General features: G+C 49.5%; 1 protein-coding gene across 9 annotated transcripts in view; it reads right to left on the reverse strand.

Annotated features, from left to right (window-relative positions):
* CACNA1A (calcium voltage-gated channel subunit alpha1 A) overlaps positions 1 to 14,498 on the reverse strand; it is a 247,265-nt gene that overhangs the window by 128,712 nt on the left and 104,055 nt on the right. For all 9 annotated transcript variants that reach the window (XM_084756459.1, XM_084756458.1, XM_084756456.1 and 6 more), the window contains exons 5-6: positions 13,775 to 13,927; positions 7,203 to 7,396 (exon numbers count right to left, since the gene is read on the reverse strand). In XM_084756459.1, the coding sequence (XP_084612585.1) occupies positions 7,203 to 7,396; positions 13,775 to 13,927 (347 nt within the window). The remainder of the gene's footprint in view (positions 1 to 7,202; positions 7,397 to 13,774; positions 13,928 to 14,498) is intronic.

Below are 14,498 nucleotides of genomic sequence, written 5' to 3' on the forward strand. Positions count from 1 at the left end.
TAGAGCCGGCAGCAGCCAGCTAGAAGAAGGGCTCTGGGCTGTCACATGGGGGTGGCTCAGATGGGGACAAAGTGGGGGTGGTGGAGGAGTGGTAAGAGGTCCCTTCATGACAAGGTTACCCCTTTCCTCAGTTGTACTTGTCCATACTGAACTCCCCCTCAGAGCTGTGTGACAGTCCCGTGTGGGATGTTGACCTATTGAAACCGACAACAACCCTCCTGTGAATTCCAAGAAAGAATATATAATAGTTTGTCCTCTCAGGTGGGAAACTGAGACTCCCTCTGGTCCATGGAGTCTCCTGTAAAGGTGTCTAAGCCAGAACTGTGAGTGACACCAGAGTCTCTGCAGGTGTTACATGTCAGGACAAAGCCATCAGGGCAGGCCCTAAATCTGTGACCAATGCCCTTTTATAATGGGGGCAGTCAGGACACAGAGACAGACGCACACAGAAAGACAAGGCAAGGGAGAGGCGAGGGCAGGCATGGAAGAGTATCAGCTAGGGAGGAGACCAGGAAGGTCCCAGCCCCACTGACATCTTGACCTTGGACCTTTGGCCTCCCAGAGCTAGGGCAGAACAAATGTCTGTTGTCTTAAGCCACCCAGCTTATTGGAAGGAGGGGCATGGAAGGACCACATCCTTTAGAGACACAGCCCGGGGGCCCTGCTTCCTCACCTAGCCTCTGCCCGGCACTGCCTATCCAGGTGTGAGCTCCCCTACAGATGAACCCCTCGAGGTGGCCAGCACCCTCACTCTCAGCTTCTCAGTTGGGAACACATCCCAGCACGGCAGCTGTTTTGAGCAACATGTTATGTGCAAGCAGTCGCTGGGATAAAAACCCGACTAAGACAACCCAAGGGCAAAATGTGTTCCATCTCAGAGGTCAGCCGTACAGTCCGTCCCTCACGGCGGGGATGGGAAGCAGGTGCCACACTGCAGACAGGAAGCAGGGCCACAGATGCTTGCCTTTATGCTTGTTTTTCCTTTTCATACCCTGCAGGACACCAGTCTTGGGAATGGCTTGTTACCCGTGGTGGCCACTGAACGTCTTTCTTACTTAGTGAATCTAACCAAGATAGTCCCTCCTGGGTGTGCCTGGAGGCACGTCTCCTAGGTGAGGTCCTGCCAGGTTAACAAGTCACCATCATGTCACCCCCCCTCCTCCCTGTAAGTAACCCTTGTGCATTTGTGCTTCTGTATGTATCGCCACACCCACACACTTGTGAGTAACCCCAATAGATTCGTTGGACTCCGGAGGAATCTCCCCTTCGGCTTGCATGGGTTCCCTATCTGGAGTGACATCTGTTTGCTTCCCTGGGAAAGATGATTGACAGCGCCACATCATACGGGTGGGCAGCAAAAGGGGCCACCCCGCCGGCGTTCCGCTTTCCAACTGCTTTTAACTCGTTTCACCCCTGGCCACACGCAGCACAGCCCGAGGATTCTGACTCATTACGAGCGGTGCTGAGGCCTAGCGTGGCGCCTGGCACTTTGTGAGCACTTGATAAATCCTCTTCAGGCAAATTAATGGCTGAGTCCCAGAGAAATCCTTAGGTGCCTTCTGCCTTATGGTTTATTTCCATCTTTTTTTTTTTTTTTTTTGAAGCCTGGCTCATTCAGAAAAAAAAAAAAAAAACAGAGACAATGTAAGAAAATAAAACAAAAGCCTCAATTTAAGAAAACAATCAACTCCACAGTTTCTGAGATAAAGATGAAATGGATTTGATCATGAAAAAGCCAATGTTTTGGGGATGATATTGAGGGAGGCCAAAGGCCATCTTTTTTCTTTCTTTTCTTATTGAAAAATAAAATCACTCATATTACATCTCAATTGTTATCCCATCCCGTGCATCCTCCCATTCCTCCCTCCCTCCCGCTTTCACCCCATTCCCCTTCCCTATGACTGTGACTGAGGGGGACCTCATCCCCCTGAATATGCTCATAGGGTATCAAGTCTCTTCTTGGTAGCCTGCTATCCTTCCTCTGAGTGCCACCAGGCCCCCCCATCAAGGGGACATGGCCAAATATGGTGCACCAGAGTTCATGTGAAAGTCAGTCCCCACTCTCCACTTAACTGTGGAGAATGTCCTGTCCCTTGGCTAGATCTGGGTAGGGTTATACTTGTCCTATGAAGCCTGTTCCCGCCTTGGCTTCCTTGGTCTCCTCCTCCACCTTCGCTTGCTCCTCTCCACCTACTGCTCTGCTTCAGTGTTCCTCACGAAGCCAAGGACACCGTCCGCGCCAGGGCCTTTGTACCGGCCATTCTGCCTGCCTGGGTTGCCCTTTGAGGAAGACCTATGGGTTCCCCTCCCCTCTGTTAGGTTCTCAGGAGGATTGCCACCTGTCCCTTGGATAGTCTGTGACCCTTGTGGTCTTCATGTCCCTTAGTTCATATGACTCTCTCACACCGTCTTAAATGCACCACATCTCTCTGTTTCCCTTAATGTGTGCGTGTATGTATGGTCGTGTGTGCCTGGGTGAAGGAAGCCAACTTTTCACCTCCTCTTAGACGGGGTCTCTTACTGGTTTGGGGCTTGCCCTGTAGACTCTCATCTATGCTTCTACAGTGCTGGAGTTACAGGTATGGGGCACCTTCCCTAGCCCCCTCCTACTAACAAGGCAAGTGCCTTATTGACTGATTGGTGTGAAGTCCCTTTCTATCTCTGTGACCCACACCGAGTGTAAAATACTTTTTGCCCACTGCCTCTGACCTAACATTCATCAGTTTCACCCACTAGCATTGCCAACCACTCAGCGCCCTGAAATGTCACCACACAGGTGTTGACAGCATACGTGCATACAGCAGGCACTAGCAGGGTGCTGCAGATAGTAGGCACCCAGTGATGCTTGTTGGGTGAATGGACGAGTCCCCCAGAGCCACCTGATTTGAAGTGGGATGGGTAGCTGTAAATAAGAAAAGGCTTAGGCCACAGACTCAGCCCTGCTGTTTGTGACCATTCGTCAGGAGGTGTGAGTTTATTAACAGACAGTAAACAGTGTTGCTGTTTCTTCACTGACATTAACCAAAGGAAAGACATGGAGTAAAAGAGGCTCATGGGCGTGGGGGAGGGGGGAGCACAGGGAAGAGGAAGGAGAGAAAAGAGGAGGAGGAGGAAGAAGAGGACTAGGAAGAGGAGAGGGGAAGGAGAGACAGAATGCACACGTAAATTAATAAATAAAGGAAACACATATGGGGCATAAGACAAGAGGGGCTGGCTGTAAGTAGCAACCAATGTTGAATTAGAATCAATGCTATTTTGTTGTAATTGTCTGGGAGATTCAGTAGATTAACCTCACACTCTATAAGTCTGTTTCTCATCTAGAAGATGGTACCAAACCCACAAAACCCACATCTTAACGCAAGCTGTTTTTATTTATTTATTTATTGCCCTGGGACAGGGTCTCAACTTTGGCTGGCTTGCAGCTTACTGTATAGAATGAACTGGTTTCAAATTCACAGAGATCCATCTGCCTCTGGGTCCTGAGTACTGGGACTATAGGCATGGCATGCTCCATACAAGGTTGTGTGCATGTGTGTGTGTTTTTTTAAAAATATTTTTATTATTTTAATTATGTGTGCATAGAGTATGTGCACATGAATGCAGGCACCTACAGAGCTTAGAGGTGTGAGATCCCCCTGGAGCTCAGATTAGGAGCAATTGCAAGCCACCTGATGTGGGTGCAGAAAGTTGAACATAGATCCTCAGGAAGAGCAGTATGTGCTCTTAACCACTGAGCCATCTTTCCAGCCTCACGTAAAAAACTTTTTTTGGAGTCACTAACATTGGGCAGCAAGGTGGTGTTGGGTTGAGCCAAACAGGGAGGTTGAGGATTTCAGTTGCTTGCTAAACTATCAGTTTCTGACTACAGCAACTGCAGGTGTCACTGTGAGAGTCACTAAGTCTCAGAAAGCTGTACAAAGTCTTTGAAACTTGTCAGTACAAGGAAACAATGAGACTTATGTGACCCATTGGAACATGACGTGATGCAATAGCTGGCTCTTGATGCTCCATGACGATTTTAGAAAAAAAAATCTATCTGTCTGTCTGTCTATGTAATATTATGTGTTCCCTTGGAGACCAGAAGAGAATATCAGATCCGCAAGAACGTTTGTGAACCATCCAGTGTGGGTGCTGGGAACAGAACCAAGGTCCCCTGCAAGAGCCATATCACTTTTAACTTCTGAGCCATCTATCTGGACCTCTTTTGTCTTGTTTTGAGATAGTGTTACTAAGTATCCCAGCCTGATCTCAAACTCTCAACCACCCTGTCTCAGCCTCCCTGGGGCCTGGATGACAGCTTTGTGCCCAACTCACAAATCTGCTTTAAATAAATATGTGTAGTGAGAATTTTTTTAGAATTTTGGTTTCTTTTAAAACTCAGAAATATTATAAGAACATGTTACCATTTTTAATCCCAGGTGTGGGATATGGGGCTGCTTCACTGCAGCTGACTACGTTTCGTCTTGGGCTCTTGCAGAGGCGTGGTTTTTGCCAGCAGCGGGTGGTGTCTGTGACTGTGTACATTTGGAATTCTGGGGACTTTTTGGAGGGTATATAAATGCTAGAGCCCTGATAGGGGGGTTGTTGGTTGGTTAATGGTTACTGTTGGTTGTGTTTGTTAAGTAATCACGTGCAAAGAAGAAACAACAACAACAAGAAGCCAGATAACCTGAAAGCAGAGATCAAGCTTTCCCCAAGGAGTTCAACACCCCTCATCAGCAGGAAGTGGTCTAACGATGATGTCACCCCCATTCTGACCCCTGACTTTATTCAGGAGTCGCTTTCCTTTCCGCTCTATCCCTTTTTTCTCTTATCTAGTGTTAGAGGGTTGAAAGGGGAGAAGAAAAGGGGTGGAGAAGGATGGAAGAAAGAGGAACCCCAAAGTAGCAAACGCCGGCTGCAAACATGAGAACTGCAAAGCCCTTGGCTCGCTCCTCCATTTTGCTGCGCATATATGTGCATGCATGACTATGTATGTGTGTGTATGCATGTGTTTGTATGTGTGTGCATGTGTATATATGTATAAATGCATGCATGTATGACTGTATTAAATGCATGTGCATGCATGTGTGTATTTATGGGTAGGACACAGAGCAACTTTGGGTATTGTTCCACGGGTGTTGCCCACCTTTTTATTTTAAGGCAGAGTCTCCCACTGACCTGGAGCTCGAGGATTAGGTTAGAGTGGCCAGCCAGCAAGTACCCGGAGTCCTCCTGCCTCCATCTCCCCAGCTCTGGCATTACAAGAGCAAGCTACCATGCCCAGTTTTTTCTTTCTTCCTTCCTTCCTTCCTTCCTTCCTTCCTTTCTGCCTTTTTAGTTTTTCAAGACAGGGCCTCTTTGTGTTATCTTGGCTGTCCTGGATTAGTTTTGTACACCATGCTGGCCTTGAACTCACAGCAATTCTCCTGCCTCTGCTTTCCAAGTGCTAGGCTTAAAGGTATGCGCCACCAAGCCTGGCCCCATGCCCAGCTTTTTGCATGTATCCTAAACTCAAGTCCTAGTACTTTTGTGGCAAGTACTTTCCCATCTGAGCCATCTCCCCACCCTCATTTCATGTTTTAAAAAGCAACTCTATGAATGAATTTAGCTTTTGACTCCATAATCCCACTTTGGGGACATCAGACCCTTAAGAGTCCATCTGCATCTACAAAACCATGGAAACCCCACAGTGCACCAGTGATTATGACGACAGAGCACCCGATCTTGGTGGCGGTGAGGGCATCCTGACAAGCCTTTCTAAGGGATTGGGTACGTAAACTGTGGACAGCAACACAATGCAATATTAAGCTGCTATACAGAGAATAAGAACCCTGTCTTGCCACAAAGAGTATTCTAGAACGTGCTGTTAGGAAAGAGAAGAAGCAGTGGGAAAAGTGTATGGTATGGCCCTCTGGAGCTAGGATGAAAAATATAGATTTAAAAAATTGTATGCATAGTGTGTACGCACATGTCACATGCCTGTGTGTGCACACAGAGGTTGACACTGAGTGCCTTCCAATATTGAACAGGGACAGTATTCCACTTGGTTAGTCTAGCCATCCAGCTTGCTCCAGGGATCTGCCTCCGGAGCACCACAGTTACAGGCAGGCCACTACACACTCAGCATTCCTGGGAGGGTTCACCCTTGCTCCTCACACTCGCAAGACGAGCACTTTATCTACCGAACCATCTCCTCAGCCCAGGCTAGCGATCTGGTTCTTCTCAAGCTGTCAGCCCTCCACATCTGTGGTCAGAAGTATTCAGAAAACCACACACGTCTGGGCACACCCAGAGAACCTCCAGCGCATGCTTCCTAAGCTACCCAGCGCAAGCCATGTTTGCAGTGCCAAGGTAGCAAAAGGCTGGCACACCACGATTTAGAGAACACAGGAGGTGCTCAGCTTCTATCGCATTTCACGCAAGGACTGTGAGCAGCCCCCGACCGTGGTGTGCAGAGGGGCTCTGCAGCCAATGACCCATGGCTGCTGAGGGATGACTGCACTGGGGTAAATGAGTTAGTGAGGAGACTGGAAGCCAAGGCACAGAAGGGCTCCTGGACGAGAGGTGAGGGACGGCGACCAAGGCAGAAGGGAGACAGGGTAGAACGGGTGCCCTTTCAGATCTGGCTGCGGAGGGGCCACTTGGCAAGCGCACACCTTTCAAAGCTGACCAAATTGAATACACTCAGCGCTTCTAGAATCTGAGTGTCTGTCATGTAGTGTAGAGTGAGTGAGCCAGCCATGGTCTGTACCCATGACCCCCACCCCCACCCCCATTTCTCTGCTTCTGTTCACAATTCTGGCCTGTCAAATGGTTTGTGTAGATGTGTGCAAAGTCTGGTGGGTGTGTCCAAACTTCAGCCATGTTTGTGCTGGTGGCTGCCTAACGGTGACACATTATCTCAGAAATGCACGGGTTTGAGCCTAGACAAAGAAACTGGGGTTCCAGATAACTTAGTGTGACCTAGAAACTGGACACCAACATCCTCATAGTTGCCCATCCCCCGCCGCCCGCCCGGGATATACTTATGTCATGGGTGGGCATGCCCTGGGCAGGACGGCCCCATTCTTTCACCCATGCTGAGTTCAGGATCGCACACCGAAGCCACATTTAACACACGCTGGGGTACCAGTAGGAAGTATTGTCTATGTACCATGTAGACTTCCGCAGCTCAGGGACCCCCCTCCCCGTGCCACCTTGCGCGCCCCAGCCGCACTTACATTGTAGAGGAGATCAGTCCAGCCTTCCATGGTGATGCACTGGAAAACAGTGAGCACAGCAAACAGGATGTTGTCGAACTGAGTGATGCCGTTGTTGGGCCCTTCCCAGTACGGCTGACATTTGGTCCCGTTGGGGCAGGTGCGGGCGGGTTCCTCTGTCCCACACGGAGCTGGCGACTCACTCTCCATGTCGTCTAGAAAGGAATGAGAAAACCAACTGAGGACGGGAAACAGTGCCTATTGGGATGACATTATGTCAGTGTTTGGTTTTCTATTTCCTTTTTGTTTGTTTGTTTGTTTGTGTGTGTGTGTGTATGTGTTTTGTTTCTGTTTTACTTTTTTGTTTTGAGATAGGGTTTCTCTGTGTAACAGCTCTGGTTGTCCTGGACTCACTATGTAGACTAGGCTGGCCTGGAACTCACAGAGATCCACCTGCCTCTGTTTCCTGAGTACTGAGATTAAAGGTGTGTGTCCCCACTGCCCAGCCTTTGTCCTTTTTTAACCTGTTGAAACTGAGTCATTTTCTTTAAGGCTACAGATTGTCCTTCAAGTGAAGCTTTGATTACATCTCAGAAACACTGTTGTGGTTATTATTCAACATTGTGAAAATGCTCCTGTGGTGTTTGAATGGGAGTGGGGTCCCCACAGACTCAGGTGTTTGAACTTGGTCACCAGGGAGTGTCACCATTAGGGGGTGTGGCCTTGTTGAAGAAATGTGTCACTGAGGATAGGCATTGCGGTTTTAGAAGCTCAAGCCAGGCCCAGTCTGTCTGTCTGTCTGTCTGTCTGTCTGTCTCTGCTGCCCAAGGATCCAGATGCAGAACTCCCGTTGCCATCTCCAGCACCATGTCTGCCCGTGAGCCACTGTGTTTCCTGCCATGATGACGATGGACTGAACCTCTGAACTGTACGCCAGCCCTGATTAAATATTTTCCTTTTATAAGAGTTCCCATAGAGCTGGGCGCGTTGGCGCACGCCTGTAATCCTAGCACTCGGGGAGGCAGAGGTAGGCAGATCTCTGTGAGCTGGAGGCTAGCCTGCTTTACAAATCGAGTCCAGGACAGCCAGGACCACAAAATACAAACAAAAAAATAAAAACACCCCCTCTTCCAGCCAAAGAGTTGCCGTAGTCATGGTGTGTCTCCAGAGCCCCCAATTTCCATTACTATTTCTCCTTTGACTCCTGGAGAATCAGATACCTATATAACTAAGAACTACTTCTCGAGGTGACTTTCCATGTACCTATCACTGGTTGTAACACCAAGTGACCCTGGGTCAGCCTTGCTCCTGTCCACCCCCTCTACACACTCAGACCACTTGCTAGAATGTTGTGACGACAGATCCCCAACACAACACTGGACAGTCTCATCTGCAAACAGGAAGGATGCCTCTTGGTTTCCAAGCACTCGTAGCTCTTTCTTTCCGGGCTCAGCCGGCAGCCGCGTGCTCCAACATCCAGGGCTCCACTGGCAGCCGCATCTGTGTTACATCTCCTCAGTCTTTAACTACGGAGATGCGGTCTGTGCTGCGCAGCACGGTCAGATCTGGGCACCATGAGATGCGCGTCCATCTATGTGTATTTCTAGAGCCTTGCTGAGTGTTTTTCTTTGTGACACACATGGGGTTCTGGGCTGAGGGGCAGGTAATCACGGTTCCCACCCTTACCTGTGGGTAGGAGCATAACCTATCTTTCTCACCCAATAGCAGGAGATAATTTTGACTCATCAGGAAAGCCAGGGGATACTGCTTAACACTGAGATCCAAGACAGCGTTTGGGGAGGAGTGGGCTGTAGAGGTCACATCCAAATCCTTTGACATTGAAGTGAATGGAGGAAAGGCCTGGAGCACCCACAGCTAACACCTGGCTCAATCTGGCTCACCGTGTAGCCCTAAATCTTGGAAATCCTCCTGCCTCAACTTCCCTAGGGCTGGGATGGCTGGTTTGAGAAGGCTCAAAAACAAAGATGACATATTTGGAAAGAAAACTAACAGCCAAATGTATAAAAAAAAACCCTCCAGTTTCCACTCAACAGAGATCCATTTCCTGTGTGCAGCTGGCTTTAGCGCACCCACTCCAACTGCCACGCAGGGAGGGGAGCTGTATCATCCCCCAGTATATGGGCGCACCCTGACAACAGGGGGGACCGTGCCAGGGGCAGTGAGTGGCTCACACTTGTCACCCTAGCACCCAGGAAGTTTGAAGATGACTGCTTTCAGGCTAGCCTAGGCTATGCAGTGAGACAGAGACCAAACAAGACAAAAGCCAAACCAACCAAAACAACAACAACAACAACAACAACAACAAATCCAAAACAAAAACACCACAAAATGTCCAGTAAACAAAGGCAACAAGAGGCCTTGCTTCTGGTTTTGGTACCCAGGCTGCTCAGACACTAGACTTACACATACATAGTTGGTGCAGCCATGAGGGTGAAATCTTTAAAGCTTAAGGCTTAGGGCAAGAACAAAAACTCTACAGAGGCCCTACGGAGACAATCTATGCCTCTAGAACCTTCTCTGCCCCACTTCCAGCCCAAATCACGAGAAGCCCTTTGTGTTCACCCGGCTAATTCTGGTGCCCCCTCCCCCCCACCCCCACCCAATTTTTTTTTTTCTGTTGAGTGTGAACCTTCAGCATGTCATCCTCCTGGCCTAGAAACGTCTGCGAGCCAGGGGCTTGTTCATCCAGGATTCTGGAAACTCTTCGAAAACAGGAAGCACTCCACTTTGCCGGGGAGCCTGTGAATGTGTGGGATGGCTGTGGGTGGCAGGAAGTGGGCTCCCCGCGCCTGGGGCTGGGAACCGCCTATCTTTAGCAACAGCACCCAGAGGTGTGCTCGACCCCAGCCCCCTCAACCCCAGCCGTCGATGCCAAGCACTCTCAGGCTTGATTCGAGAAACAGCCATCCGGAGTCGGAGAAATTCAGCTATAAATATATTTTAAAATTAGCCTGCTGCCGGGGCGTCTGTATATATCTGTCTCTTACTCACACACATCTTCTAGTCTTAATTGGGAGCTCTTTGGATCGCCTCCCCGAATCCAGGTTGTTGTCCTCCACGCTCCACCTACATCTGTCCCCCAACAACCCCCGGGGACCCCAGCCAGCCATACCCTGCATGGGAAAAGAAAACAAAAACAAAAACACCCCAGAAATCTCACACAGCCTGCCTCTGAGCCCTAAGTTTGGGTTTTTCTGCATGTGGCTGATAGACACACACACTCTTTCGCCGTCTTCCGCCTGGGTGAGGCCAGGTGCAGAAATAGATCTGCCTCAATTAACACCTTCTTCATTGGAGAAAGAAATAATTAGGCCATTCCGTATTGAGCAAACTTCACAAGCCCAGGAGAGAAGACAGACACAGGGGACGGAAGGACATGGAGCTCCAGGCTTCTCTAACAGACTCTCCATCTGGGACCAGGCCAGGCCAGCATCTCTGAGGATCTGCTTAGGGTCAGCGGGTGCGGCTGGCACAAGGCCACTTCTTCCCTGGCTGCCTTTCCCAAGAAGGCCCCCACACCTCTCTGCCTGTGAATTCACTCTTTCTCTGGTTCTGGAAATCCAGACTTCCTTCTGTGGGGCGGTTGGTCCCAATACTGAAACACATGCACGCCCCCCTCCCCCGCCCTGCCCCGTGGATCCTGGGGCAACAGGCAGCTCGGATCTGGAGAGACTAGGATTGAACTGAGGTGAATCTATCTGGAAAGGCCTGCACCTCCAAATGTATATGCAGTGTATTTCTTCCAGACAAGGTCAGACTTGAGCCCCAGGTGCACCTGCCGGGCGACTTCTGGGGGACCCAAAGCTCCCTCTGGACTCAGCCTCCCAAGGGTTAGCCAAAGCATGATGGGGTGCAGGGTTCTGATTGGTCAGTAGGCAGCACCTGCTGGGCACAGGGTTCTGATTGGTCAGGTCGGTAGTGCCTGCTGGGTGCAGGGTTCTGATTGGTCAGGTGCTGGGCGCAGGGTTCTGACTGGTCAGGTAGGCAGCGTCTGCTGCATGAGGGGTTCTGATTGGTCAGGTAGGCAGCACCTGCAGCACCTGCTGGGTGCAGGGTTCAACTGGACGAAACAGGATCCTATCAGAGGCAAGGATCCTATCAGAGGCAAGGCTCCTCTAGGCATGTCGGCTGTCTAGGAGGTGATCTGGTGTTTGCAAGGTCTTATACCACAATGTACCCCGAAACTGCTTCCAGCCTCTGACATGCTGTCAGGAGCCATTGATTTGGGAAAGTCCAGGAGGCATGAGAGATCTCTGGAGGTGATCCGGTCTGTATCGTGATGTGCCCCAGAATTGCTTCCAACCTCTGACTACCCTGTCAATTGTGCACTGCTGCATCTCTCTGAAATCTGGCATTAGAGCCGGGCATGGTGGCGCATGCCTTTAATCCCAGCACCCAGGAAGGCAGAGGCAGGTGAATCACTGTGAGTCTAAAGCCAGCTTGGTCTACAAAGTGAGTCCAAAACAGCCAGGACTACATTCATGGCCAGCCCGGTCTACAAAGCAAGTCCAGGATAGCCTGTCTCGAGAAACCAAAAATAAATACATCTGGCATTGGTGTGAATTGTTATTTTCTGGGTACTGACCAGCTCTGATTGAGCAAACTTCCTAGCGGATCTTATTGAAGATGTACTTTTTGTTTTCCAGATGAATTAATCCCTAATTATGGAATTCCTGATTTGACTCAAATAGTTTTAAAAGTTAAAGTTAGTTTATGGCTGCAATAAATACCTTTGTGGACCTCCAGATGCCTCACTTAGGATAGCCTACCAGCAGATTTGTAGCTTCAGATAAAGCCTCCACCGCAGATGGCACCACGAATCTTGGTTATTTGACCATGAAAAAGCCAAATTTGTTTAAACTCCATGTGAACCTATATGGAATGAAGTTACCTAGAGATGTCTGAATTTACTCTGTTTCTTAGAATGAAAGACAGGCAAAATTATTGTCTTGAGCTCATAACGAACTAAGAGATAGCTGGATAATGTATAGTCGGGTCCGTCCTAACTGATAAGTTGTATACTCTTGTAAGTTTCAGACCCTGTTAACCTTAGACCCTGCCAACCTTCGTCATTCTGAACTCACCATAAACTTATGTAGTGGATACATAGATAAGAAATGTTTAGCTTTAAAACATGTAATCTGTTGTATTTTAGGATTCATCTGTTTTTGTGATTAATTGTACTCTTTTGACTATGAGGTAATTCCCTTTTCTCAGAAGTATAAATATGGGCTACAATAAACGTGAGCAAGAGAACAGAGGAGAAAAGGAGAGAGAAGAGAGGAGAAAATGAAGGAGAAAATTGAGGAGAAACTTGAGGAGAGCAGAGGAGGAAAGATTGAGCAGCTTAACTTCAGTTGAAGTTAAGACGCCTGACTTCATCCACCTTTTCTCCTGGTCCTCTTTTCTTGAACGTATGTGTGTGAGTGGTTTATTCTCTCTCTCTCTCTCTCTCTCTCTCTCTCTCTCTCTCTCTCTCTTACTTCTTATTTCTCTATAGATTCTCAAATAAGTTAGCAGACTCAGGGGCATCAGCCTTCTATGGCTAATAAGCCTAAGTTTACACCAACTTATTGGAGATCTCTGCAAAGAGGCCTATCTACAGATCAAAGGCCTCCTTTTACCACCCCTGTGCAGTTTCTAGCCAGAAGCCGCTTTTACAGCCTCAGCCATAGGAAAAAAGGTGGTCAGTTAAAGTTCTCCTTAGCCGCAGTACAGCCAGTCCCTAGAGAAGAAACCTTGGGTTCTTTTTCCCCTTCCTTCCTTTTTCTTCTTTCAACCCTGATCGGTTGCCTGAGCCATCAGCTCTGGCCACCCAAGAGATAAAGTGAACTAGAAGGGCATCCGCAGTCTAAGCCCAGAGAGAAACTACCCTGGACCCTCTCCAGAGCACTAGCCGGGCATTAACAGCTCCTGTTGCCTGCACACGTGCTGTCAGGGGCTGGGTTCTGAAGGAGCAGGGCAGTCCTCTTCCTTGCTTACACCCTGTTATCTGGCCTGGCCCCTCATTTCCGTGATGGAACTGCACTCCTTGCTATTTCCAGACACCACTTCATCTCCTCGTGCCCACAGGAAGAACTGCTCAAGAGCACATCTTCAGCCTGCCTCTCAGTCTCCGAGGGGTGCCTCAGGGACCACTCTCAAACAAACCATGCATCCCCTGGGTTGCCTTCTAGGGTCCCCCAAATCCAACGGTCTGCCTGCAGTTAAGGCGTCCGAGGCAGTAGTGGCTGCGGTCTTTCCCTGCAGGCAGTTTAGTCATGTTGGGGTGCATCCGAGATCTCATATTTCGTTGTTTTTTTCAAGCGTAGCCTTGGCTGTCCTGGAACAAGCCTGTAGACCGGGCTGGCCTCGAACTCAGAGATCCAAGTGCCTCTGCCTCCCAAGTGCTGGGATTACAGCCCTGTGCCACCACACCCGGGTAAACACACAGCCTTCTTTCTGTGGACTGTAATTTGCTGTGGAGTCTGAGTGCTCCCTGCCTATCCTTTCTGGATCTTTGTCTCCTGAGAAAAGCCTCACCCCACGCCACCCCACCCCACCCCAATCCCACCCCCCCAGTGTGGACCTACCTGTCCCCTCATTAAAGCAGGTGGTATGAAATTTTCCCATATAAAATTCTAACCCTATGATTGCAAAAATAAGGATTGCAAAAAACAGGAGGAGGCCAATCTGCAGCAGGGGGATCATCGCCTTCATGATGGACTTCAGGACGACTTGTAAACCTGGGGAGACAGAGAGAGGCCGGCCTGTGAGCACCCACCCCGCCAAACTCCTCCCACAGAGCCCAGCGTGAGACTGACGAAGAGGGAGGTGCTCACCCCACAGAAGGGCCTTTTTGGTTATAAAACGTTTCCAAATATTTATTATCTACTGTGAGGAGTTTGAAGGCCCAAGAGGGAGCAACTGGCTAGGGCTTTCTAAGTCATTTTCTGGCACGCTCAGTAGCTTCCTTCCACAAGGGGGTGCTGTTTCCCTAAATAGCCCCAAACCAAGAGGGGCCACTTTATCCTTTGCCCAAAGCCTCCCTTTGGTTACCAGCAGCCCTGCACTGGCCTGCAGCAAGCGCTTCAAGGAACCCGATTCCCTATTGACTCAGCTTGCAGCCCTGGCCTGTGGAGGCAGCTGACTTCCAAGTGAGCTTCAGGCAGGTCTGACTTCTCTGTGAGCTCAAGGGACAGCAAAGTCAGAGCTCGCCTGAGTGGCCGACACAGCCTGCTGCTCTCTGCTATCCGCACAAGCTTCTGTCCTGAACAACTCAACTGAGAAGGATGAACCGGAACAGAGGGGTCCGGG

The sequence above is a fragment of the Acomys minous genome, assembly GCF_964271855.1.
Source record: "Acomys minous genome assembly, chromosome: 14".
In the NCBI taxonomy this organism is placed as follows: Eukaryota; Metazoa; Chordata; class Mammalia; order Rodentia; family Muridae; genus Acomys; species Acomys minous.